Source organism: Fusarium verticillioides, chromosome 1 (genome assembly GCF_000149555.1).
Source record: "Fusarium verticillioides 7600 chromosome 1, whole genome shotgun sequence".
NCBI classification, from domain to species: Eukaryota; Fungi; Ascomycota; class Sordariomycetes; order Hypocreales; family Nectriaceae; genus Fusarium; species Fusarium verticillioides.
This window is the reverse complement of record NC_031675.1, coordinates 4,699,470-4,724,614: the sequence shown is the minus strand read 5'-3', so window position 1 is coordinate 4,724,614 and position 25,145 is coordinate 4,699,470. Positions and strand designations below refer to the sequence as shown.

The 25,145-nt window shown below is 48.4% G+C and overlaps 7 protein-coding genes across 16 annotated transcripts; 4 read left to right on the top strand and 3 right to left on the bottom strand.

Moving 5' to 3' along the window:
* The first annotated feature begins 1,240 nt into the window (after positions 1 to 1,240).
* On the top strand, positions 1,241 to 4,763 carry FVEG_00527 (chromatin assembly factor 1 subunit B). Its single transcript, XM_018887030.1, has 4 exons — positions 1,241 to 2,259; positions 2,315 to 2,548; positions 2,605 to 3,694; positions 3,752 to 4,763. The coding sequence occupies exons 1-4, from the start codon at positions 2,037 to 2,039 to the stop codon at positions 4,338 to 4,340; spliced, it is 2,136 nt and encodes a 711-aa protein (XP_018742729.1). The 5' UTR covers positions 1,241 to 2,036; the 3' UTR covers positions 4,341 to 4,763.
* FVEG_00528 (hypothetical protein) lies at positions 4,623 to 6,481 on the bottom strand. The gene is made up of 2 exons (XM_018887031.1): positions 5,553 to 6,481; positions 4,623 to 5,503 (listed from the first exon to the last, which is right to left on the bottom strand). The coding sequence occupies exons 1-2, from the start codon at positions 5,985 to 5,987 to the stop codon at positions 4,715 to 4,717; spliced, it is 1,224 nt and encodes a 407-aa protein (XP_018742730.1). The 5' UTR covers positions 5,988 to 6,481; the 3' UTR covers positions 4,623 to 4,714.
* Positions 6,482 to 6,950: 469 nt separating this feature from the next.
* On the top strand, positions 6,951 to 9,367 carry FVEG_00529 (hypothetical protein). Of its 3 annotated transcripts, none has more exons than XM_018887032.1 (3): positions 6,951 to 7,520; positions 7,635 to 8,111; positions 8,167 to 9,367. In XM_018887032.1, exons 1-3 carry the CDS (start codon positions 7,469 to 7,471, stop codon positions 8,880 to 8,882), a joined length of 1,245 nt encoding a protein of 414 aa, XP_018742731.1. In that variant the 5' UTR covers positions 6,951 to 7,468; the 3' UTR covers positions 8,883 to 9,367. The 3 variants fall into 3 exon arrangements, with proteins under 3 accessions (XP_018742731.1, XP_018742733.1, XP_018742732.1); XM_018887033.1 differs by having other exon boundaries at positions 6,963 to 7,520; positions 7,638 to 8,111; XM_018887034.1 differs by having other exon boundaries at positions 6,951 to 8,111.
* On the bottom strand, positions 9,277 to 12,405 carry FVEG_00530 (tRNA-dihydrouridine synthase 3). Of its 2 annotated transcripts, XM_018887036.1 has the most exons (4): positions 12,307 to 12,405; positions 11,779 to 12,100; positions 9,824 to 11,728; positions 9,277 to 9,755 (listed from the first exon to the last, which is right to left on the bottom strand). In XM_018887036.1, exons 2-4 carry the CDS (start codon positions 12,087 to 12,089, stop codon positions 9,674 to 9,676), a joined length of 2,298 nt encoding a protein of 765 aa, XP_018742735.1. In that variant the 5' UTR covers positions 12,090 to 12,100; positions 12,307 to 12,405; the 3' UTR covers positions 9,277 to 9,673. The 2 variants fall into 2 exon arrangements, with proteins under 2 accessions (XP_018742735.1, XP_018742734.1); XM_018887035.1 differs by lacking the exon at positions 12,307 to 12,405 and having other exon boundaries at positions 11,779 to 12,234.
* A 543-nt stretch (positions 12,406 to 12,948) lies between these two features.
* Positions 12,949 to 15,287, top strand: FVEG_00531 (hypothetical protein). 2 transcript variants are annotated; one of them, XM_018887038.1, is made up of 2 exons: positions 12,949 to 13,062; positions 13,329 to 15,287. In XM_018887038.1, exon 2 carries the CDS (start codon positions 13,358 to 13,360, stop codon positions 14,873 to 14,875), a length of 1,518 nt encoding a protein of 505 aa, XP_018742737.1. In that variant the 5' UTR covers positions 12,949 to 13,062; positions 13,329 to 13,357; the 3' UTR covers positions 14,876 to 15,287. The 2 variants fall into 2 exon arrangements, with proteins under 2 accessions (XP_018742737.1, XP_018742736.1); XM_018887037.1 differs by having other exon boundaries at positions 12,987 to 13,062; positions 13,129 to 15,194.
* On the bottom strand, positions 14,801 to 17,440 carry FVEG_00532 (hypothetical protein). The gene is made up of 2 exons (XM_018887039.1): positions 15,565 to 17,440; positions 14,801 to 15,509 (listed from the first exon to the last, which is right to left on the bottom strand). The coding sequence occupies exons 1-2, from the start codon at positions 16,196 to 16,198 to the stop codon at positions 15,448 to 15,450; spliced, it is 696 nt and encodes a 231-aa protein (XP_018742738.1). The 5' UTR covers positions 16,199 to 17,440; the 3' UTR covers positions 14,801 to 15,447.
* FVEG_00533 (hypothetical protein) lies at positions 16,534 to 20,244 on the top strand. 6 transcript variants are annotated; one of them, XM_018887043.1, is made up of 3 exons: positions 16,534 to 16,714; positions 16,816 to 18,660; positions 18,738 to 20,244. In XM_018887043.1, the coding sequence occupies exon 3, from the start codon at positions 18,934 to 18,936 to the stop codon at positions 19,165 to 19,167; it is 234 nt and encodes a 77-aa protein (XP_018742742.1). In that variant the 5' UTR covers positions 16,534 to 16,714; positions 16,816 to 18,660; positions 18,738 to 18,933; the 3' UTR covers positions 19,168 to 20,244. The 6 variants fall into 6 exon arrangements, with proteins under 6 accessions (XP_018742742.1, XP_018742744.1, XP_018742743.1 ...); XM_018887045.1 differs by having other exon boundaries at positions 16,623 to 18,056; positions 18,396 to 18,660; XM_018887044.1 differs by having other exon boundaries at positions 16,623 to 18,056; positions 18,396 to 20,244.
* Positions 20,245 to 25,145: the final 4,901 nt, after the last annotated feature.

Genomic DNA, 25,145 nt, shown 5'->3' with positions numbered 1-25,145 from the left:
CCACACTGCATACCTATTCAGGGAGGTGATGGTGGGCTTGTTGATCAATGTTTTATGTCTTCAACTTAATCCTATACTCTGTACGTAAATAGATGATCCTATCCCACAGCTGAAGACAAAGATAACATGAACGGCACAGACGGGTAGCGAAATTATACGTCCATTCCCTGACCGTATTGGCGATAGCTACCATGAATGCAGCCCAGTCAGATCGTACAACAATAATCTTCAACACAAGGAACCTAGTATATCTACTCCGTAGCCCGTAGGAGGGCGGATATCGATGGTTGTCATGGATATCCATGCCATTCTTCTGTAGCCGGAATCCTGAAAGCTGAAAAGAGCCCATCTGGTCTCCATAGTGATTGAGATCAGGCCATTGGTAGCCATGCAGATGATCAAAACGAGCAATGTGATTGGCTAGTTGAGCCTGAAAGTCTTGTTCGCCGTGAGGCTTTCCCCCACTTGCTAAGGTTAGACTCATTGTGATAACTCACTACTGGTAATCAACTCGTAACAAGTCGTTTGTTTACATGGGTACATATTTGAGGATATGTATGCCTTACTGGAATACAAGGAAAAGGAACTGTGATTGAGCCTTTGTTTCACATGAGCAAGCCACTGTGCTGCCAACAGTGGCGGCTGGTTTCCGGATGTGTCCACATGCATTGCTATGCAGTGTAGTCTATCCATCTAATGCCAACGTGAACTTTGTTACATGCCCAGTAACAGACCCAAGGGGGCATTTGGTTTTTCCTTCTGGTCCTTTTGATGACCGCTCGTGTTGGGTACCTATCCTGAACTCATCCCCTTTCTTCTTCAGGGCTGATGAGCTTTGGCCCCCATTTCGTTTGGTGCTACTCGGCCCGGCTCAGTTGTCATCGACACCTGATAGACCGTCCATAGAACCCCAGTAGAGCCCCTAGTACACGATGCAGCCGCTCTGACAACCACTTTAACTACACTGGCGACAGGCCTGAAGAATACTCGGTAATACTAATAGGCACCCTAAAACTCGGCAGAGTCGACTAATTCCTTCCATTGGTTTACTAGCGCTTGGTTTCGGCGCAGCTGTCTTGGGCCACCACTGATAATCCACTGCTACAGCACAGCCTAAAACAAGATCTTGCCCTGACAGAGGTGCGTTGTCCCCTCTTGACATGCATAAATCCATGAATTCGATGCTGCCACTCATTGGATCCAGATGATCCATTTGATCCATTCTCCATGTGTGTGATCGCCCGCGCGTCCGCCGCAACTCATTAACCTCTACTAGGTAGGTAAAACTATCCAATGCGTCAAGCTACAGTACAGCGCCTTGCATATTTTAGTTAGGTAGGTATTCGACTGAGTTTGGTGACACGCCTGAAGGTGCGCCAAAACACCCTGTGCCTCGTGCCTTGTTCCTCGTGGTCCTGAGTGTCAGAAAGTCACAGTCGCGGTGACATTGGCAGTGACAGTGACAGCAAAGTGATGCGAGCCCCGTTTCTGTTTCTGTTTCTTGGAGGTATCGCCGGAATAAACCTCAATCGTGCACATCGTTTGGCTCATTCTTTTCCTTTTTCTCTTTTTTCCGTTTCCCCCTTCTTCCAGTCCCTTTTGTTTCTTAGATCCAATCAATCAGCAACGCTAAACTTCGACCCCCGATCTCTGTTGTTCTCTCCAGCTCCTACTTATCTCTACCTTACTGTGCAGCTTGCCTTGGCGTCTAATCAGAGGCTTTCAAAGGTCCACACCAGCTCCAGCCTAGAGCTCTAGACTACTCTCCACCATCAAACCCACCCGCCGTTGTTACTCTGCTTTTGGCACTACCGTGCCAATTCCATCAGTGCCGACAACCTCGAACAATTATCCGGATTCACCTTCGCCTTATTTTCTTCTTCGCACACCCACTCTAGGTTCGCATCATCTCATCGTCTTCGACCGTTGATCTCGTTCGTATTCGGGCGTGGGAGCCACAGAGCTCTTCAGTCTCTTCTCCCTACCTCACCTATGCAGCTTCTACCCCCGTTTGATCACCTAAACATATCAACACGATGAAAGCTGCTCCTCTAATCATCAATTGGCATGACCAGAATGCCCCCGTTTACTCCGCCCACTTCGAACCGTCTGGAAAGGGGCGTTTAGCCACGGCTGGTGGTGATAATCATATCAGAATATGGAGGGTTCTGGTTGATGGGGAGGACCGTAAGGTCGAGTACCTTTCAACCCTTTCAAAGCACAACCAGGCTGTTAACGTTGTTCGTTGGGCGCCCAAGGGTAAGGCTCTTCTATCCTCATTCACAATTTACTCTGCTCACAGCTTTATTTTCAGGCGAACTTCTAGCCTCTGCAGGCGATGATGGCAACGTGATCCTCTGGGTACCAAGCGAAACACCCCAAACAGCCTTCGGATCTGATGCCCCGGAAGACAAAGAGTCTTGGAGGGCAAAGCATATGTGTCGTTCTAGTGGCGCGGAGATCTATGACTTAGCCTGGTCTCCAGACGGAGTGTACTTCATCATCGGCAGTATGGATAACATAGCACGAATCTACAACGCCCAGACAGGTCAGCAGACGACTCTCAACGACCCGATCACCGTCAGCTTCTAACACAGCAAACAGGAACACTCGTGCGCCAGATCGCCGAGCACAGTCATTATGTGCAGGGCGTCACATGGGATCCCCTCAACGAGTACATCGCGACGCAGTCCTCCGATCGATCAGTTCATATTTACTCTCTAAAAACCAAGGATGGGCAATACACCCTTAGCGTAGACGACAAGACTCCTCGACTTGCCAGCCATATCAAGGCCGATCTTCCTCCTCGACGAATCTCTTCGAGCAGTCCTGCTCCTCCCGACTTTGGCCATCGCTCTTCGCTTGCTGTCCTTGATTCTGCGCCTTCTATCGGATCACCTGTGCCTTCTGCACCCGGTACGCCTACTTCTTTCGCGCTTCCCATGAACCCGCCCAGTGTCGTTAGTCATAGCCGTCGATCTTCGTTCTCTTCTCGTCGATCTGTATCTCCAGCGCCGTCTATGCCTTTGCCGGCCGTCATGCCTATGGACCCCTCTCCGAAACCATCGTCGACGTTGAGCAGCGGGTTGGGAATGAAGAATGCGAACCTCTATGCCAATGAGACGCTCACTTCCTTTTTCCGACGACTCACATTTACACCAGATGGCAGCTTGCTATTAACCCCATCGGGACAGTACCAAAACCAACACCAAGCTGAAAGAGACGCGAAACCTACTTATGAAGTGATTAACACAGTCTACATATACACGCGCGGTGGTATCAACAAGCCCCCAATCGCCCATTTGCCGGGTCACAAGAAGCCCTCAGTCGTGGTAAAATGTTCTCCGATATTCTACACACTGCGGCAGTCTCCTCCTGCCACACGCAATATCACCATTGACACATCATCTTCAGAGGAGCCTATTCCAGCCCTTCCAGAACCTCTGTCGAAGCCATCCCCAGCTCCTTCTGTCATGGACCCACCTCCTCCACCCTCTACCGCATCAGACACAAAGGCATCAAGCTCAGATACGGCTTTAGCTGCATCAGGCCCAAAGCCTGCCTTTTCCCTGCCTTACCGTATGGTCTACGCAGTGGCTACACAAGACTCGGTCCTACTTTACGATACTCAGCAAAAGACCCCTATCTGTGTTGTCAGCAATCTTCATTGCGCTACCTTCACTGACCTTGCATGGTATGCTGGAGTTTCTATCGTCCGTCAACTGTATAGATTGACTAACAAAACTACTAGGTCAAGCGATGGTCTGACTTTAATGATCTCGTCTTCTGATGGTTTCTGCTCAACACTATCCTTTACAGCTGGAGAACTGGGTGAAGTCTATAAGGGTGAAGTCGGTCCGCCCAAGTCCCAAACAGGGACATCGTCTAATCAAAGCACTCCCATGCCTACCCCAACGACCGCGTTTGCTCCACCTTCACCCTTTCCTAACGGCTCGCATCACCACCATCGCAACTCCGCGAGCTCTTTTACTGCCCCTTCACCTCCGCAGTCAGCTTCAATTCTTTCTCAACGTCCCTCTTCTCCTGCGAGATCGAATTCGACGTCTTCAATTGCGACTATCACTACACAGGCCAGCACTGTGCCTGCAGCCGGTGTTGTCACCAATCCACCTCTGATTTCTGGCAATGTTCCAGGCATTGCAGCAGCAAATTCTGGCAAGGTGACTGGTGTTCCGCTCACAACACCTCCTGAGACTCCTCGAAGTATTACAGGCAGTGTTGCGGGCACTAAGCGCGACGCCAGTGAAGGCGAAAAAGAAGACAGCAAGGAGCCAAAGAAGAGGCGAATTGCTCCCACTCTTGTAGAGCCCAAAATTTAGGCTTCCAAGACGTGCTGGAAAGGGGTATAGTACTACTATTTCAAAAGTATGGTTTGTCTTTGTTTCTGCAGGGATAGTGTTGGGTGTGATTTGGTCTTCACAGTTATGTGGATCCGCGATTTAGCAAGCATGGGTTGGCGTTTGATGAGTCTGGTTGAGACGGATTGATTTACATGGGATTATGGCGAGGTAGTCGGCCTGGCCAGTCTACGGTATATGATATCCGCCAGGTATCAAGGTAGACGAGCTATACAGCCATGCACTGCGATGGGAAAATGGGAATGTGGCACAAGCCTAGGTATCATGTAGTCTACACAATAAATTTTGATAGTCTATTCAGACACTGCGCGTGTCTTGTCTTCCCTGGGGGGCTGTCATTTCAGCACTGGCTTCCAGCCTTTACGCTGAATAAATTTATCCACGCCCTCGTCTCGGAGAACATCAGCTCCTAGCCGTCCTGTTAATACACTACGCTCATGATCTGGCCCCCGGACGTAGAATGGGTATGACAAGCGTCCGTTGTCATTCTGTTTGTTCTTAGTCTCCGTACCGTCTCCGAGTTTCCAAACTGAGCGGTTCTTGATTATTTCTTCCACAAACCCACAAGCCGGGCGGTCAAGTGAAAGATACCATCGTCGTTGGTGTACACTACCGATGGTATTAGAAGCCCCCGTATACGCATTTGTTCTGCGGACCTCTTCGTCTTCAAGCTCACGTAGCTCACGCTCCATGGCGGAAAGGTCGTCTGCATCGGTTCCCGCATCAGTGTTTGGAGGGACATCCTTACTCGCATCACCCTCACTGTCCTCATCACTTGTCTCAGGTTGCGTCTCTGCCTGGGCATGACGACGTCGTCGTTTCCGATTTGTTTTTTCTCTCCTTACTTTACCGGCAACATCTTCTGACCTGGTTAAACGAATGTTTAGAACATATGGATCTGGTAAGCGCGATCCATGCAGTCGAATGCGGATTTTACGATTCTGAAAAGCGGCGTGCAGAAGAGCTTGCTGTGTTGGCGCGGACGATGGACCTGGTGAGGACGCTGGAGAGGACGGATCAGTCGTTGGGGCATGCTTGCTTTGACGGGGGAGGATGCTATATGTTCCCGAGTCCCAAATGAGAAGTGATCCGGTTGAGGCTGAGGCAGTCTCAATGAGATGATTCTATGACAATATTAATTCCTTTGCTTCTGTAAAGAGAAAGACACTGTACCCATAGGCAGTGAATTCGCGTCTCTGTCGCGTTGCGATTCAATCGTGTACTCTGAGGGTCGCCAGGGAGTCCATACATGATCGCCCAGCTAACGCTACTGGTCTCATTGATCTGAAGACGGAGGTCATAGTGCGTGCCAGCAATTGGGTGGTCATGTTGATGAATGACGAAATGAGCGCCTGCAGAGCTTCCAATGTTTTCGGTATAAAGTGAGCTATATGATGATGTGGATAGCAGCGATGGGCTTGATATATGCCTGGAGAGATGCGCTTTGAAATGCGCAAGATGGTCCTCTACAGTGGCTGATCCCGATTCTATGTCAGCAGTTGTTGGTAGCTGTGAAGGCGATGGTGTGTCGAGTGTCCATTCGAGATTTCTTCTTTTGATAAATGGATTAGAAATGAAGCCAGGGCTTGGTTGTCGCTTTTCAACCATGGTGTATATTGTGTTGTTTGTTGTTACACTCCGTGGTTGGGTTTCTGTTACAGTAAATCATGATGATTGGGTCTCGATAGTTCTTCTTTATGTAAGGTAGTTCAACAAGGTGGCTTGGATGATTGCTTTCATTGTTTTTCAGGGTTTGGTTTGAAACCTAGGACAAGCTTCCTGTATTCTCTGTTTATTTTTCGTACGTACATAATACGTTATAATCGTCTTGTCGTACAATGGTCCGTGAGGAAGCCAAAATATGACGATGTGGTAGGATCAAAGTATTCACACACAATAAGAGCAACTCGGTCTTCGAGGCTAGAAGGACTAGAACACCAAAAGGTAGAACAAGCAAGCAAGACAGATTGTCACTTAATGTGAGTACTATGTGTATATCTGTTACACTCATCATGGCTTGATTTGGTAGCTTTCATTCTGTCCGTATCATATGCCATAGGGTAGGCTGGCAGGATGGCGGCGGAGATTGACGTAAGTTTAGGTAAATCACTACCTACCTACCTAGCCGCCCTTGGAAGCAAGTCGCCTATGTATACCGTAGTCGATTGGTGTGGCGAAACCGGAAAGCATCAGCGTCACATGGAAACTTACCTATGACCGGCAACAACGGCCAACGGAAAACGGAAAACGGTTTGATTATAGTGACATAGGCGATTAAAGGAACATCACTTAATGACTCGACTAAACTTCGCGAGCTATTGCATCAGGAGGAACGTAAGTACTCGCAAACTCATCAATGAAATGCCCAAGTATGTATTAGTATCAGATCATCAAACATGATCAAAATCTCAAAAGTCAAAGGCCCTCCCTCTCCTCTTCACGAATCGTATTGCCTTAAAAAGGTAAGAATGATGAGAGTCGGCGGGGCCTAGTCTGCCGAGGTCTGGCTTCTGGTTCGGCCCCATTCGCCCCCCGGATTTTTCTTCCCTTTTAAACTTGAATGCGCCTGCTCCCAAGTCTACGGCCGGCAGGTACATGTAGCCTAGGTTAAGTTAGGCCCCACTAATTTTTATCTCTAATCAACTCCATCTTTCTCGGCTTTTCCTCTGCGACAATCTCGTCTCCCTCCTCCTTCTCATCACCTCCACGCCCACGCCCATAACCATCGCAATTCCTGCGCGTCTCTAATTCTTGAGAGATAGCGGCCCTCTCAGTCTTATCAGATCTCGGTCTCGGCGGCTCTTTTCCCCGTATCCCGAGGCAACTCCGTTGTCCCCGCGCGCCGCGGTTACGCTAACTGGCTGCTGCATATAATCACGGAGTCAGTCTCCGATTTTGCGTCCGGTACACTTTCCGAGGTCCACCACCAAACGTCACGAGGAGTGGCCAACGTCCAAGACCAGTCTGCTTTACTAGGAGGCTCAACAATTAGACTACTCAAATTCTGACACTGTGATACCGTTTGCCGGTACTCCATTGTCCGAACCCGGCTTGTGAACTGTTCCTCCTTGCTATAACAAGATAATATCATGGCCTCTCCACCCAAGCCCTGGGAGCAGCCTGGCGCGGCTGCGACTGCTGGTAAGTCGCATTCATCAATTCTTCTCTTTTACCTTCTCCTTTTCCCATGTCTTTTGCCAGTCACCTTCTCCTGACTCCCCGCATCAAAGAGCCTTCCTACTCACTATACACTAGCAGCCTCGCCTATCTCATCGTCAGTTGCATCAGGAACTACAACATCGATCACCGATCCGTCTTCTGCCCCTCCGCTTCCTAGTCGACCTTCTTCTCTCACATCAACGGTCAATCAGAACGCTGCCAATTACAGCAGGATGAATTCCTCGCCGTATAGTTCAATGGGTGGCGCGTACTCGTCACCATACTCCAGCCCATACTCGCGATTTGGCATGGGTGGTATGGGCGGCATGAGTGGTTACGGTAGCATGTACGGTGGAGGGTACGGTGGCTATGGAGGAGGCATGTATGGTGGTATGGGCGGCGGTATGTACGGTGGTGGCATGGGAATGCCAGGCGACCAAAACAGCTTGACCAACACCTTCAACAACAGCACTCAGGCTACCTTCCAAATGCTCGAGGGTATTGTCACGGCTTTTGGAGGCTTCGCTCAGATGCTTGAGAGCACCTACATGGCTACTCACTCCAGCTTCTTCGGTAAGTTCTTTGGTGTGTGATGGGTCAACCAGAGAGTCAACTAAACAGTTCTTAGCCATGGTCTCTGTCGCTGAACAATTTGGTAACCTAAGGGATACTCTGGGCTCCGTGCTGGGTATCTTCACATTGATGCGCTGGATTCGCACATTGGTTGCTAAGCTTACTGGTCGACCGCCGCCCGCCGATGCGACTGCCCTCACACCAGCTGCATTTGCACGGTTCGAAGGTCGTAGCGTTGGACCAGATGGTAACCCACTTCCTGCGAAGGCTAGCAAGAAGCCTTTGCTCTTCTTTGTCCTGGCTGCCTTTGGCATTCCTTATCTGATGTCAAAGATGATAAGGACGCTTGCTGCTTCACAAGAGCAGGAGCAGAAGCGTCTTCAGGCCCAGGCCATGGAATCACAGCAGCCGGTCGACCCTGCTAAGCTTGAGTTTTGCCGACTCACCTTCGATTTCCTCCCTCAGCCTAACACAGGCATGGAGCTCGAGGCGAGAAAGGGTGATCTTGTTGCCGTCCTAAGTAAAAACGATCCCTCGGGTAACCCCAGTGAGTGGTGGCAGTGCCGATCCCGCGACGGCCGCCAAGGCTATCTTCCATCCACCTACCTCGAAGTCATCAAGCGCCCGACACAAGAGCCCAAGAAGATCAAGGCCGCGCCTAGCGAGAGCAGCCGTACAAACTCCCTAACTAGCTCGATTATCCACCCCGAGGATGGGAAGAGTGAGTATGCTTCTGCTGACGGCATGCAGAGGAGCCACTTCTACTCGTAGAATGCTGTCAGCCACATTGAAAGCGTTGATAATCACATATAAAGACGACAGCTGTACGATTCTGTCTCGGATATTGCAAGGGTGCATTGGTGATTGGATCACAAAAGTCATCACGGAGTTGTTGGATAGGTTTCTCACACACATTGTATTAGTTCCTAGCGTTTGAATGGTTTCGTCATGTCCTGCGATACCTGGGGAAGCATAACTCCGATAAAGATACATCTATATATTTTCACTTGTTAAGTAATTACCTCAATGGCGTTCCTTGGGCATGAGATTGTTCGGGGTCAATGCTCGTGCGACGAATTCGATCAAGCATATGCAAATCTCAGAGCACTCAGCATAAATTCATGAACCGCGCAGGCAGACCTTCGAAATAATCATGGCAGCAAGGTCGAAGATAAGCCAGGGGTTAAACCCTGGAAGTTTTAATCATTGTTGATTTCAGAGTTGATAGTACTGCTCAATAACATAGTTATCTCGCCACAGCTTGCGCCGAGTCGAAATACATTCCCAGTGGTTCTGTGTATATTTATCTGATCGATGCCAGATCAGACTTTTCGTTATGACACAAGTTTCGGGTTCACATCCCCGTTTCCCCCTGTAAACAGGACCTCCTTCTTGAACCCTTTATACAGATACCAGTCATCCATGCTTTGTGGCTATCTTTGCCCAGTTTCCTAGATAGCAAATATGCGCACGAAAAATCGACCCTTTTCGCCTCAAACAATTATTCACAAGTCCCCTTCTGCGCCGCCCGCCTGTCTAATGTCTTGCTGTTTAATTGTTGTTCAACCCTCGGCCTCGTACGCGTTGGATTTGTGCTTGGGCTGGAACTTGAACGTTGGGTGGACGGGGCCAAGGAACATCTCGCTGTGAATAGCTGGTTAGCATACAGACCCATTGTGTATTGTAACAGCGCCACAAAAGGATTAACATACCTGATTTTGATCCAGTCCCTGAAGTTGTTAGACGCCATAAGCGTTTCCATCTCATCTCTCCCCTCGTACTTGGGAGGTCGGTCATTAAGGCACGGTGGGAGATACTCTAACAAACCAATAGGGACATATCGGTGCGTAAAACTGAGCCACTCGAGAAGGAAACGGCGAGTGAATCCAATGCCGAGTTCATCGGAACCCCAGGCATCAAGGCCATAGCGCACAAACTTCTCGATGTAGCGGAGACGCTCGCTAGATGACTTGTCGAGGTATTGGCCCTTCTCAATCTCTTCAAAGAGCCAAGGCTTGATGAGAGCCCCACGGCCAATCATGACGGTATCGACACGAGCCTTCTCAATGTGCTCATAGTACTCGATGTGCGAATAGCAGTCGCCGTTACCGAGGAAGTACATGCGGCCATCCTTGGCATTAGGAAGGCTGCTGGCATCGGGCTCAGCGATGGTGTCACTCAGGTTGTCCTTCTGCTTGTTGTAAGTCTTGATGAGCGCGGCGCACTCGCTGATGTAGCCCCAGTCGGCCTTCTTAGTGTATCGCTGCTCACGGCTGCGTCCATGAAGAGTCAGGGCCGCACATCCAGGAGCACCAAGTCGTTCTCGGTGCTCTCGTGCACCAAAGGCCAGTTTTCCAATAAGCTGAGTAGCTGTAGGACGGGAGTTTCGGATACCAGTGCGGATCTTGGCTGTGATAGGGACCTCCCCTGACACAGCGTTCATCCCCCGAATCATACGTTCCAATTTGCCTGAGTTTTCGAGAAGCGCCGATCCACCGCCAGACTTGAAGACCATATCAATCGGACACCCGCAGTTCAAATCGATGAGGCGAAGGTGAGGGCAATAACGATTCAGTACGTCAGCAGCCTTGGTAACAACCCAGTGGTTGTTTCCGGAGATCTGGGCACCGAACTTGATATCTTTAGAGTGGTCGTAGTCATCAAAGATGGGGACAGAGCCTGGGTTAAACTTGGGAGGTGAGAGCTCTGACTCGTGAACCTTGAGAAGTGTCCAGTCGGCCTTCGTTCCCTGTATGAGGGGCATACTCAATGCCATCTCCGAGTATGTGAGCTGGGCTCCAAGCTCGACGCAGAGTCGACGGAAGGGCAAGTTCCCTTGGGTGGTGAGAGGTGCCAGGGTTGGGGTCTCTTGACCGAAATAGAGACGGCGCTTCTCAGAAGGCTTAAAGGGGGGGTCGACGAAGCGGGCACGTAGATCTTCGATGCCCTCGGTAGACTGATTCTTGCGACGATTCATAAACTCTTCGCTCAGCTTGGCTTCCTTATTGAGCCAAGTGATGTACTGGTCAGATCGTGTAAAGTCGGTCCGCTTGCGGTTGAGGTCAATTTTTTTATCCATGTTGACGACGTTGAAAATAGAAGGTCGCTGCTCCTCGGATCCTTCATCTTTAGGCTCACCGTTCTCGCCGCCTTTTGCTGAAGTGCTCATGAGCACCAGCTCTTTTCGGCCGTCTTCGTGCTCGATTTCCTTCATGTGGCTCTTAACAAAACGGCACTTCCAGCCCGAAGGGCAGTGGCCATGTGCCTCGAACACGGGACATTTGCCTTCGAAAGTCTCAACATCACCTCGGCGGCCTTCCTCAAGATACTTTCGAATATCATGGCAGAGTCTGCATCGGTCACCAAACTTGCATTCTCTGGGAGAAAACTCGGGATAGAAGGCTCGACTGTTGCAAAGACGAAAGGCATCGTCAAATTTGCCAAAATCGCGCTCTGTGTTCTGTCCCTTCTTCTTCTTCTTCTCTTTCTTTCCCTTGCCTGGCTTTCGATCGCCATTCTCAGCATTTCCTTCGGCAGTGCCACGTGCCTCAGCATCGTCATCGTCGTTCACAGCATCATCGGACGCATCTTTCTGAATTGACATGTCTACAAGATACCTTTGATTTGTCAGTGTGTCTCTAGAACAGTTCTACTGTGGGCTTCTCACTCTTTCTTGATAGGGGCAACTCCCTTGTTGCGCCCATCAACGTACTCGGTCTTGGGGTCCGGCTGTGGTCTCGAGACCTCATTCTCCTTGTCGCCATTTGTGGATTGCTCATTCTCCTTAGGAGCGGGTGCATCGTGCAAATCCTCTCCTGGGACAGATTGTGACGGGATCGAATCGTTAACCTTAAGTCTCTTCGAAGCCCGCTCTTCATCCTTTGTCGAGGTTATAATATTGCTGGCATCAACTTCAAGTTCTGCATGCGCCTTGCCTGGGGAAACGCCTCCCATATGAGCGTCGTGTTGCTCACTCATGGTCAAAGCCGCTGAGAATGGTCAGTCTCTGGGACAATGCATGTGCTGAAAGAAAATTATGAGCTCATAAATTCGCTATGAAGAATAAGTAAAGGATTGATGAGCGGAGTGAGTCTGTGTAAGAGAGAGGAAAAGAGAGAAAGGTTGAAATGGAAGGAGAGAAAGAAGTGCAAATATTTTTCTCGCTGCTACAGTACGTGAGCAAAAAATGGCTTACCTCCTACACTGCTATACACAAATTAATGAGTGATTGTTTTTGACAGTGCTCGTGCAGTGCCAGCTGATGAAAAGATCAGTTGTATCAAGATCTACTCTCAAGTGCATACTGTCCCTAGGCAGGGAAAAAAAAAACCTCGATTGTTGGTGTAACTAAAAATGCACTAAATTCCCCTAGACCTACTCCGTATTTCTAGGTCTTATGTGCTATGAGGTCAGTGAGAAGCCGAATGTATCAGGTACGTTAGACGCCTGAGAGCCTCATCTCCGCACTTGATGAAATGGGCCAGGCCTCGCTGAAAAGTACCCTCAGGGAGTAAGAAAACACTAGAACTTAATAAAGGTGTCAAAAATAAACTCAGCTAAGAATTTCCTAGGTTTATACTAAACTTAGACAAGTTACCTAAATATTTTTGTCACTTAGGATCAAGGTACTGAGTTTTCTTTCCTCCCCTAGAAGTGTTACAGAACCAACGGCAAGAAACTTCAGGCAACGCTCGCAACAATTCAATTCAAGTCGCAATTCAAGTCCAAAAAAGCAAATTTTATCTTATTTTATCTACTATTATTAGCTAGTAATTCTTATATAATGAAAGTAGCGAATTAAAATCAGGCTTTCCTTGCTTTTTTAGACTTGAATTACGACTTGAATTACGACTTGAATTACGACTTGAATTGAATTGTTGCGAGCGTTGCAAGTTGAAGAAAGCTAGGAGGTACTCTTTCTTTGACTCAAGACGGCAGGACCTAAGGTAAGGTAGGTATGCTCAACTCAACCCCAGCTCCAACGTTGCACGATCCCTACCTTACCCTTCGACATCAGTTACATACTATCACCATCACCGGCTCGCCTGCCCCTCCCTTCACTTTGCGCCCTTGGCAAATCGCCAATTGGCTTTGGCTTCAGTTGCCTGCTTTTAATTGCATATTGTTCGTTCCTTTTTGCCCGCTTCACTGCTCTCAGTCATTCCACCTTTTTCCCACCTCGACCGATTCAAGCCACAAGCTCAACGCCTTGTCTAGGAAGGCAATGAAGAAGAACCTGCGCAGTTATGGCGGATCCGAGGAGATCCCCCGATAAGTCGCATCTTAAGGCGAAGAGCATTCAACAACAGCAACAACGATCACCTGCTCCGGCTCCCGCAGCCACACGGCCGACCTTTGTCGACGATGATTCCGACGATGATGACGAGTCTAGCGATCAAATGCCCCTACCCAGAAGCCATACACCAGGTCATCTTGCCAGCAAAAGCATACAAGCAAATCGTCGAAAGCCTTCTGATCTTTCTATCCGGCAGCGCTCTCAATCCGCATCACAGACCGCCCCGCAAGGAGCTACTACCTCGAGAGCAGCCCATAAACCGCCGCATTCGATCTCAACCAGCGCTGGCGATGCCTCAAGTGAGGGAGATCGATATAATCGGCGACCAACCGCTTCACGGTCGACATCCGCCATAACGAGCCGAACGACTGCACAAGCGACCGCCCGGTATGCATCGCATGCATCTCGGATATCACAAGACGAGTACACTGCGTTTCCGTCGCTTCCAGACCCCCGGACGGCTCCAAAGGTCGACGTGGCTCCAGCATCTGGCATGTACTGGTCCAAGGCACCTGTGTCGGGCGCTCCTCACACCTCGTTACGAGCACACACAACGACAATCATTGGCTCGAATGTTTATGTATTCGGCGGCTGTGACTCGAGGACATGCTTCAATGATCTCTACGTGCTCGATGCCGACTCTTTCCATTGGTCTATACCTCATGTCGTTGGTGATATACCTGTTCCTCTGAGAGCCATGACATGCACTGCCGTAGGCAAGAAACTCATCGTGTTTGGCGGAGGTGACGGTCCGGAGTATTATAACGATGTCTATGTCCTGGATACAACAAACTTCCGGTGGACAAAGCCCCGTATTATAGGAGATAAGATGCCATCGAAGCGGAGAGCGCATACTGCTTGTCTATACAAGAATGGTATATACGTATTCGGCGGCGGCGATGGGGTCCGAGCTCTGAACGATATTTGGCGGTTAGATGTTGCTGATGTCAACAAAATGTCATGGCGATTAGTGTCGAGTTCAGATAAGTCAAGTCCTGGGTCAAAAGACTATCGTCCCAAGGCAAGGGGCTACCACACTGCCAACATGGTAGGCAGCAAACTCATCATCTTTGGAGGCTCTGATGGCGGCGAATGTTTCGACGATGTATGGGTTTACGACGTTGACGCCCAGTTATGGAGAGCAGTCCCTATCCCCGTTGCTTTCCGTCGTTTATCACATACGGCCACAATAGTCGGCTCGTATCTATTTGTCATTGGAGGCCACGACGGAAGCGAATACTCGAATGATGTCCTGCTTTTGAACCTGGTTACAATGACATGGGATAGACGCCGGGTTTACGGCAAAGCACCTTCAGGTCGTGGCTATCACGGGACAGTGCTGTATGATAGCCGCCTTATTGTCATTGGAGGTTTCGATGGAAGCGAGGTGTATGGCGATGTTATGCTGTTAGAGCTAGCTGTGCATGCATATTATTCGCAAATTAGCCACTTTACCATCGAGGTTTAGACATATGAGCTAATGCAGCTCTTTTTGGATATATTAGGGTGTTTGATCATCAATTTGTTGTTCTGGGACGGTAAATGGACCCTTCAACAGAGGGCTAGCAGGGAGTCGGTGGTACAGATCTTGGTTAACCTACTCGTCTAGAAAAATGAGATGCTGGGTCATCTTGATATGCCCTCTGTATATACTTGAGATGATGATGCTTGCTTGATTCTCGCTGTCATGGCTACATATGATACATTGGATGCAATTCAAACCCCGACCAAACATGTTCCAGACCAATCTTAAGAGGTTGTAACTCCAAGGAACCATCCCACCCACTCTATGCGCATAGAAAAGACAAACCACAACAAAGTTTCGTTCCAATGACTGTCCCAGTTGATAATAGCCACTTCCTTTCCATCTCGACATCATTGGCCCATGAAACATCGGTTTGTTGGTGACAGATATACAATTTCTTTCCTCCTGCGTTTGGCGACTTGAGCTCGGCGTGGTATTAATGATGAATTTGAAGGTTATTTGGTATCGAGTTGTATGAGATCTTTTTGTCGTCATAAAAAGATAACGTGGTGATTTTAAGCCTTGCTCTCACCTTGCTTCTTAGCGGCCATTCGGCGCTCCTCAGCAGCGACCATATCTATTAACACTGTTAGTCACATAATGTTTCCTGCGAGATCTCAAGTGCGACTTACCCTTCCAGAGGTCTTGGCCCTCATACTCCTCCTTATGAATCTTCTTCTCAATGAGTCGCTTGTGCTCGGGATCCTCGGGATCGACGACCATGACGGTCTGCCAGCGACCCTCACCCTTCTTGGCATCGTTCATCTCAAAGACAGCTGAGATGATGAGAACCGCGAGGGTCAGGCCCTGAGCATACACACGGGCCTGTACAACCTTGTTGGCTGTGTTCATGGGTGAACGGCTCACAAGCGCGAAAGCGACACCCATGGATGCGAGCCATGAGACAAATACGATAGAGTAGCGGTTCTCCTTACCGTACTCCATGAAGCGCTCCCAGGTCGTCTGGTTCTCGCGAACGATCTGCTGGGCGCGCTGGGTCTGGTCTTCGTAAAAGTTCATGGGATTCTGCTTCTTCTGGAAATCCATGGACCAGCGATCGGCGTTGATAATGGCGCCAAAGGTGCCGGCGGATGTGACTAGGAACGTTCTGAAAGGGATTGTGAGGCCGCGGAAAGCAGGGTATCGCCTTGAAGCAAACATGACACCTCCAACGCCAACAGCAAGACCAAGACTACCTCCGATGAGACCGCCCTTGACGACAGCTGAGTAGTGCGCCTCCTCTTCTTCCTTTGTAAGAATCTTCATGATTGCGATTTAGGGCTGGACGGGGATTGAGGGGAAAGACGATCGTGGGAGAAGCGGCAAATCTGTAGTAAGGACGGGATTTCTCTCAGGGCGCAATAGTTTACGGTGTTTTGTTTTCAGGGCGAAGGTGGTGGTATGATAAGAAACCGAATGAGGTGGATTGCAGCGTGGTTTAAGCCCAGGGTGGGTCAACTGAGAGGTTGCTGAGTTTCAGTACTAAGTTAAGTACCTGAAAGATGCCGTAAACGTGAGGTGAGGTTGATGTACTAGTGTCGTGATAAATTCGTGAGGTTTGCGATATTGGGGCAATGGTGCTTTCTGTAATTGATGAGCATCCCAGATCCCCTCTTACTTATCCTCATGTATATAAATGGCAGACAAATTTTCATGGCCGAGTGTAACGTTTTTCTTGCATGACGGTAGATGATGTCAGTTTCTTCCGAACTCGTCCGGCGCAAACAGTCACCGAACTATGCCCGAGTCGCCGAATGGGCTTCAATTCAAACAAAACTGCCTGTAAGTAGAGAACTCCGAGGATATGCTACAATGAGAGGTGATTTTGGGACAATCTTTTTCAATGTTCGAGAGAACTGCGCATCTGATTGCTAATGTTACAGAGCTGAGTATCGGCTGCCCAGGAAGCAAACCCCCAATCTCTTGTTGTAATGCAAAACATGCCGTCACCGAAGCGTCTTTCCAACAGAGCCATGACAGATGGTAAACCGGATGGACGGCCGACCACTCGCTCTCCAGCTCCAGCGGTTCATGTCCCTATATCGCCCGCGAGAATTCCAGAATGGGCGTGGCAGCATATAGTATCTTAAATATAAAGTAAAGCTCGATTATGCCGCAGAACGCCGTAACAAGATTCGAGAGCAGCGGCAGTGATGGCGGCGTTCTGCGGTGAAAGCGGCATGGTATCCAGTATGTTCAACTGGGTAAACGCGATGCCGCGCTCAATCCGATCTCATGGCGCTAAAGTTCCACCTGCACAGTGAATCAGGGGACTTCTACAGAGTACTCCGTAGGTGATTCAATCAATACGGAGTAGGTACCCGCAGTTGGCATCTCGGCATCACCGTTGGAGTCCCTCTACCGGTAAGCAACGACTTTGGTTTTCGCTAACTCTCGGGTCGTTGGGCTATGCCAGGTTCCACGGGCCATCGGCGTTCATAATTCGGAATGTTTATGTGAGGTCGCCGTCTAGATCCTCATCTGGATTTATCTCGCCTCATGTATCGCTTCATGGCAAGTCAGGTCGGAGCGCCCCGAGAAACGAAACACCTCATGGCCTGACATGGGGAATGTTCCGGGAATGATGAACCCTTTGATCATTGCCAACCCTTGGTCAGGTATGATTATTGGCTGGTAACGGCTATGCTGCTTTGACTTACCTACCCGGGACCAGTTTGTAATTCCACAGTCTCGAGGTAGAGTGCAAAGCTGATGTGTCGACTCTCGAACGATAGTCAGTCGAGCAAACGAAGTTATCTCGGTGAATGCAGTGCACCCCATCTAGTTTACCCAAAACAGCCAAGCATCTGTCGATTTTTTCGAATGAGGTGGGCTTTACATGCAGCATACTCGAACCTCTCAATATCATACAAGTCAAGAATGAGACTATTCACATGTTGCCCGCGTCAATTGTCTCATTTCTAGTCCATGCACCTCGATAATATGATTCATTTTTTATGAATACATGATAAATATGCGGACCAGAAGTTCTGAGAACCAGCCATAGTCAAGCTTACTATCTTGTGCCTGCGCAATGCTCTACCCGTTTATCGACAAATTCTCAACAATCATCCATCGTCGGATAGCATTGAAACACTCATAATAACTCCATAATCTCATACAAGTGAGTAAACTTTGGTAGTATATTTATGGAAGGAGACAGAAGAAAAGGACAAATCTGGCCTTACCATGGACACGATGGCAACTCAAGCGGCTTAGGACTAACCCATACTCGCACACTCAACACAATAAGTGCTTACCACCCACATTTGCACATCTGTCATTGGTAGACCGGACTCCATGTCACTCTCGTGTATTGGTGAATCATATCGGTTCAAGATAGAATAGGCCTCGTGATCGGACCCGAACCAGAGGATTATACTTTTATACTATTGCGTCAAGACCAGACCACTGCATTGAGCTCAATAAGGGCCATACACCTGTCCAGCGCTAACGTGGCTAGAGATAAATACTTTCTACAACCAGTGTATCTTTGATGGCTTCGAATTCGATGATGACTTTGCTCAAACCCAAGACCTCTGCGGCTGAAGAGAGAGACCAGAACGACCCTCATACCCTTCAAAAAGAGGCCAATACCACATTGTGCGTTCCATATGATGAGATGATCCAGAATCTTTGATCAATGTACCAAAGAAGGATATGACTGTAGCTTCAGACAAGGCTCCTTCGGCATACACCCTCTCTTGACCTCGGCAGCCTTTCTTCGGGTAAGATCTGCGATGCTGGTGTTTGTGATCCGATCTTATCTGAAAGACTGAAGGAACACTAACACCTCCATCCAAAGCCTCCCGCCTACTACCTCACCTCGCTTGGATGCACGGCATCACAACTAGCCGCCCCCAGTAGATCACACCAAGCCACGCTACTCGAGCTGACCAGGATGGACAGTTGCATTGTGCAGCAATAATGGCAATTCGACATACCGACTCGTGCGATTAATGTGACCCCTCGTTAGTCAGGTCTGGGACCGATATATCCTGATGCACATGATCGCCTGCCGGTATCGTATCGACTTGCTTGAAAAGCTCCTAGGTACTAATGTTGATCTACGAATATCCTTAGCTCGTAGATTCCCTTTGGGCACTATAATGACATCACAGTTATTCATGGTGCAATTTCGGGAGTCCGATTATTTCGGGAGGCTATCATTACGATGCCAAACTGTTATCGACTTGCACCCAGATAATCATACATGGAGCAATAACCGACGATGACGTCGGTTACACCTGGAAGCAATCACTCGCTCTCTGGTCAGCTAGTTAAGTATATTTGCTATCTGCAACGGGTACGAAGTTGCAGAAAGCCTCATCACCTGCATCAACACTATTTATAAATACAACATTGCAGAATAAATAATTGCAATATAGGGGAATACCGTACCGAACGACGAAGAAACAGTATATGCAAAACACAAAATGACAAACACTTCAATCGAGTCGTTGCTGTCGAATCCTGATTTTCTGCGGCATCTAGAATTGAACTGGAGCTCGAATGCTGATCTGTGGAGATTGACTTCCGTCACTCAACTGCAAGAACGAATGCCTTGGTCGAAAGCTAAGTCTACGGATCGATGCTCAACAAGGAATCCCTTCCGCAAGCGGTAGTAGTATTTGGATCACACGATCAGTGTTTTCAATGGATTTGCTAAAGTGCAACAGAAGAGTAGACATATTAGAGCTAAAACTTTCAAGTCAGCTAAAGCATTTAGGCATTCTTGCATGGAAGCCAAGTTCAAGACCTTTCTAGTCAGGACCCATTAGCCATGCTTTATTACCTCACATGTCGAGGAATCAGAACGAAGATGATTACGATGCCGCTGACAATTGAGACTTCGGTGTGGAATGGAATTTAGGCGATTGACCCAATGGCAGTTCGAAAAGAGCTAGCCCCCTTCAACCTTCGGCTGGACAGGTCATTGGTCTCGGCGGAAGAGATGATAGATCGCTTTTGCGGGAGGGCTCACACAGTTTCATTAACTTGTGAAATAAGTCGCGGCTGAAAACCCACGACGAGACCTCGGGGATATTCACAAGTGAACCTAATAGTCGCTTAGATAGACATCGCGTTCTGCGCCTATGTGGGCTCGGTTAAGCGGCTCAACGAATGAATTGTCGCCCTTTTGGCGGTCGTAGGACGGAGTATTGATTGTATGTAGAGGAGCCGAAGATACCCTTTTTTAGTTCGTCAGAAAGAAAGCTAAATATGGCGGTCTTAATTAATTATCTGACTCGAAGCTCGGTATACGCTGCTGATCTAGAACAAGTGAATCCGCTCAGGGTCGATTTCAGCTGTGATTGAGTCAAGATTGAGGCCTCGGCAGACGTCGCTCCTTGAAAAGTGATTAAGATACAGTACCTCTCGAACAACTAGGTACCTCAGGGAATCGGCGTCGTCAAAATACATCTTTGTGCCATTGTAATACGGGCAAGAACCACCAGCCACCTGCGCCTTTTGTTGTGCAGAATGCCAACTTGGGGGCGATCGGCCGGGACTAGGTTGACAGCATTGAAGGTTGACAGCGGCACCAGTTTCCCGGACCAGGCCATTGCTGGATTGATACCCGACACCACTTGGAATCTCATTGGATTAGATCAACTGCGCATATAAGCTCTAACGTACTCCGTATTTTACTCCGTGAATGTCGGTACATCGTCGAACCACCGAATCTCCGTCCAGGTACATTGCTTGTCTGTAGATTCTATTCCGCGATGCTTCCACGGAAAGCTTCTGTGGAGAGCTTCTATAGTGGCGATTGTTGCAAAGTTCTTGTCTACCTAAGTCCTTCGTATGTAGGAATGGAGTAAGGCTGGAGCTCACAGATCGATGGAAAGACCCATATTGAAGGTAACTTCTGTAAGCGTTGAGATGGAAATGGGTCGTCTTCATGTGATGATGGCCTTCCTAGGCTTATTCCTGAAATTGAGACAGGCAGCAGTGATGCCCGTGATTCGAATGTTCCCATGAGGGAAGGCGCAACCGTCGTCGTATCTATCTGCCGACCCTGGATCCTAGTTGTGAATACCGTTGTAACATTCGCATTGGAGCCAGTTTAGGATCTATCACATCCCCACGTCCAAGCCATTGCCGAGACGCAGATTCATGACAATGTAACGAGATCTCGTTTTCGACTCGCGCTTACCATCCAATTGGGACTATCTAACATTGGGACTGTTTGTCCCTGAAAGCATTGACATTGGCATTGGCATTGGCATTGGCATTGACCTGTCAGAAGTCACCAAGCACCACAGCACATTGATGCCACGTTGTTGGCGTTTCGGTCCAAGCTCAGACAAGAGTCATTAGCTTTGACAGGACGCATAAAGACGTGCAGTGATTACTTGCGTAAACGGAAATTAGATCGTTGACGTTGCATCAGAGCGTTGCGCTACAACGTACATACATAATTACATCGATATCACGGCCGGGATATCAGAGCTTGGCCTAATGCACCCCTAGAGGAACAAGAAAACTTCTAATGCTGAACCAGGTGCCAAAATACATTGGTCCAAAGTCCTGGTATCATATACTAAGCTTGTCAAAGTCTTTTCATCACCTATATCAAGGGTTCCAAATATTCTTGGCTCCCCCTGGTACCTCTCACAGAACCCATGAATGCTCTGACGTAAAGACTCTGCACGGTCCAGGTCGACTCGAGTCGTGAAACCACGACCCAAAACAGGAATGATATTCCCCTCCAAAAGCTAATTGCACCCATTGATCAGGTAAATACTTTACACTAGTCGAAAGGTGGTGATTTTTGGAGTTGTTAAATGGCCCAAGGGAAGCCATCAGATGATCAGCCAACGAGCGACTAGCCAGATGTCATTAATGACTATCTCACTGCCTTGATCGAATAGGTAGTTCACCTCGGGGGCGGTTCCGCCCACGGCATCTAGGCATAGATTGCAACCACCTTTCCAAGTACTCTAGCATGGATGGCACCTTTATCTCGAGGAGGCTTACAGCGTGCATTTAGCAGCAAACTCTTTAAGGCTGATGATCATCCGTGGATATACGTACAACTCGATATTCAATGAGAGGAGTTTCTCAATTATGGATACGCGAGTTGAATCCACTGACGCGATTTGTTTGTGAGGTCCCGTTTCTATCCCTGACGGCAGTTCTTCTCCATTATCTCTTCTGATCACGATCTTCTTACCTGACTCAAGACAACAGTCCGTTAACCCAGGGCAATGCAACATAGGAGCACAGGCAGGGAACTTTGCGATCACTTCTCAGCCAACGAAAAGGGCATGTTCGTATGTCGATATCATTTTCCCTGTAAGCTTTGTAGCACTTGATGTAATGTACAAGCTATTTTCTTGGTCCTTGAGATGCAAACTTGACGGTTGACAGCTATGGTAACCTGCCACACCAAAAGTCTTGGATCCCAACTCCCAGACTAGATCAGGATCGTTTGTGGTCTCAATGCCCGTTTACCATTGCTTCACAGACGCGAAACCCTTCTTCTGGTAGACTTCTATCGCTCTCTGAGATTTCCTGTGCGAAACGCTGGGGGACCGATATGGCTCAAACTAGGAGGTGTTGGTCCGCTGTTAATTCCATATCTGCATGTATTACAGTTCAGCCTTGCAGTCTTGGAAGGGTGACACTAAAACGAGTCTAGACTAGATGTCAGTGGCTATACGTTTGCAGATGCTGATCATTGAGCATGGAAATCGTTTTCCTGATGGCCCATGATGCGATCGGGTATCTTGCTTCGCAACGCGACCTAGCAATCTCTCGACCTAGTAGAATAGCTAGCACGATATTCCGTAGTTTTGCTAGAGTTTGATACGACGCTAAAACTGCCTTATTCGCAAATGCGTATCCGTAGTTTACTCTGTCTTGGCAAAATACGAGTGGATCCAACCAACTCAGTAGGCATCTCCACCAGGAAAGTCTGGCATTGATTGAGTGTCTAAATGTAATGAACTTAACAGACCGAGGTCTTGGTCGGCATTTGAGACCAGTGATAATCCATGGAAGGGCACTAATATGCCACGTTTTGTGGCTGGATGAGTGGGAACCGTTTCCCTCTTGTCTTCCGCATCTTTAATTGACGCCAGAATTGACTTGATAGCCATATCCACCTCTCTGTGAGATATTGACACTAGAATGCACTTGGAGTTGGGACTGGATTCTTGCTATTCTGGGCTAGGACATGCTTTTCTTGGAGATCTTGGGAAGGCCTGCGGTGTATCGACACGGTTGCCGCAGCTTCTACATGAATCTCATACAACTCGTAAGCTGGGATCTAGTCCTCGAACAGGTTCATACGCATTAGCGTCTTGAGGCCCGAATATGTAGTGTTGAGCAGCGTTGTAACGGTAGGACCAGGTATAGCTGGGACTCGTGGGTCAAGGGACTAGTGGCCCATATGTACTGTACCATTTGTTGAGCCTCGACTTGGCACCCTGAGTACCTAGTAGCTTTAAGGTACGTAGGCAGCATCCATGTATAACAAGACGTTGTCGTGTAACTCGGCCTCTTTGGGGTTGTGAAAGACGGCATAGATTATGCTTCTCAAGTGTCAAGCAATTCCGTAGATGATTCAAAACTAATACAGTAATATACATAGATTTTCCATAATATCCATACATATTGCCATTTTCGTTTGCAGGACAGCTTTAATCCGGCAGATGCACTCGCTACTCGCCTGTTGTGCGCACCCTTTCCAACCCGGATAGACTCTTCCAGGGCAAGAGAAACACTACAAATATATTCTATTCAGGCCGAGGTGAATTAGGTAATCATATTGTTGGACAAAGGGGGTTGAGGAGACACCGCATAGGGATATAGTGTTTGTCGTGTGCGTTGGCCTCAACTGCCTACGTTGGAGCCCCCACACCAGCTGATGCTTTTTTGTTCATTCTCGGTAATTTCCCCTCGCCCTTTGTGAACCCCTGATCCTTGATTCTACTGATTGGCTGTCATGTTTCGTTTCGCGATTCAAATACCATGAACCTTGCATCATCATCACTTGCTCTTTACCTTTACTCTAAGGGACTTATCAGGCTCCCACCCTCGTCGCCGCGAGAACTTTATAAGCTCAAAAAAGGTAAAGATGATCGAGAACAGCATCAAATAGTGTCATATATCAACCGTTCATCGGCTCAGACATGCGTGAGTTAAGTACATCGTCATATGGTATGAATCATCCCAGTAGGTAGTATCAACTACAAGTCTGGAACTTAAGCGTCTGCTGGAGAAACTCAACCAAGGACTTGGCGATACTCCCTTGATCATCTCTTATCTGTACTAGGAAAAAGGTTGCGGCAAGTCACTTTTACTAGAGGCGTAGTGGTTGTGTGGGCATCTGAGAGTTGGCCTGTCGTATCTTCGTCATATCTCTTTCGAATCTTGAGTATGTAACGATGTGATAGTATATTATAGAGCATCCGATCGAGGAGATGCCTAAGTTGTGGTAATTTATTAAGACTAACCACTGTTCACTTTCCATATCTGTAGGCATACCGCTGAGTTCATTTTCTGCTCAATTTCATTGACAGTCTGGGTTCATGTTGATATCCTTTTCACATCATCTACACATCACCCACCCGTCCATCCCAACCCTTCAAACTGATCATTTTGCAGTAGTGCTTTCGCTGGCACTGCCTGTCAGATCACCTTTTCGACACCCCCCCCGAAGTAACTGAACCATCAGTAATTACTTCACACAGCAAATGCTTGTACGTTATTAAGTTGTCATCGACTTATCCCTCCAACAACTCTTCATCGGATAGGTCGCAGCGACGCGGCCTGAGTGAACATTAAGGTTTCCCCAAGTAGAATTTGACTCCCATTTGAGAACCTCGTTCGCGGTACACATAACACCACACTTGGCCCATCTGCTACCCAGAAGCCTCAAAAAAGAGTAATCATCGATGCGTGGCTGCGTGGGAGTACTCGCATAGGTTACCTGGGTTGACCGCTAAAAGTCTACCAAAGACTCATCCCGCGCCGGGGCGCGGACAGGCACTTCTATTTCACAACCTTTCAGGCGGAGAGACATCCCGAAACCCAAATTGCTTGCCCTTCGATCACTACAAACCTTCTCACCTATTTGGAGTACCAGAAGTACATATTCTGCCCCTCAAACAAGCTTGTTGGTCGATTTATCATAATCCCACCAAAGAACCCAGAACAGCACGCACTAAAACCCATACAGCGGTTAGTGAGTGACTGGGAT

Coding starts and splice junctions, on each gene's coding strand:
- FVEG_00529 (XM_018887032.1), top strand. CDS start 7,469: ATGGCCTCTCCACCCAAGCCCTGGGAGCAGCCTGGCGCGGCTGCGACT. Junction 7,521..7,634: donor TGGCGCGGCTGCGACTGCTG/GTAAGTCGCATT, acceptor ACTATACACTAG/CAGCCTCGCCTATCTCATCG. Junction 8,112..8,166: donor TACTCACTCCAGCTTCTTCG/GTAAGTTCTTTG, acceptor AACAGTTCTTAG/CCATGGTCTCTGTCGCTGAA.
- FVEG_00531 (XM_018887038.1), top strand. CDS start 13,358: ATGGCGGATCCGAGGAGATCCCCCGATAAGTCGCATCTTAAGGCGAAG.
- FVEG_00527 (XM_018887030.1), top strand. CDS start 2,037: ATGAAAGCTGCTCCTCTAATCATCAATTGGCATGACCAGAATGCCCCC. Junction 2,260..2,314: donor TGTTCGTTGGGCGCCCAAGG/GTAAGGCTCTTC, acceptor CTTTATTTTCAG/GCGAACTTCTAGCCTCTGCA. Junction 3,695..3,751: donor ACCTTCACTGACCTTGCATG/GTATGCTGGAGT, acceptor CAAAACTACTAG/GTCAAGCGATGGTCTGACTT.
- FVEG_00530 (XM_018887036.1), bottom strand. CDS start 12,089: ATGAGTGAGCAACACGACGCTCATATGGGAGGCGTTTCCCCAGGCAAG. Junction 11,729..11,778: donor GTTGCCCCTATCAAGAAAGA/GTGAGAAGCCCA, acceptor GACAAATCAAAG/GTATCTTGTAGACATGTCAA. Junction 9,756..9,823: donor AGGGACTGGATCAAAATCAG/GTATGTTAATCC, acceptor AGCTATTCACAG/CGAGATGTTCCTTGGCCCCG.
- FVEG_00528 (XM_018887031.1), bottom strand. CDS start 5,987: ATGGTTGAAAAGCGACAACCAAGCCCTGGCTTCATTTCTAATCCATTT. Junction 5,504..5,552: donor CGCGAATTCACTGCCTATGG/GTACAGTGTCTT, acceptor ATATTGTCATAG/AATCATCTCATTGAGACTGC.
- FVEG_00533 (XM_018887043.1), top strand. CDS start 18,934: ATGCACATGATCGCCTGCCGGTATCGTATCGACTTGCTTGAAAAGCTC.
- FVEG_00532 (XM_018887039.1), bottom strand. CDS start 16,198: ATGAAGATTCTTACAAAGGAAGAAGAGGAGGCGCACTACTCAGCTGTC. Junction 15,510..15,564: donor GGGCCAAGACCTCTGGAAGG/GTAAGTCGCACT, acceptor CAGTGTTAATAG/ATATGGTCGCTGCTGAGGAG.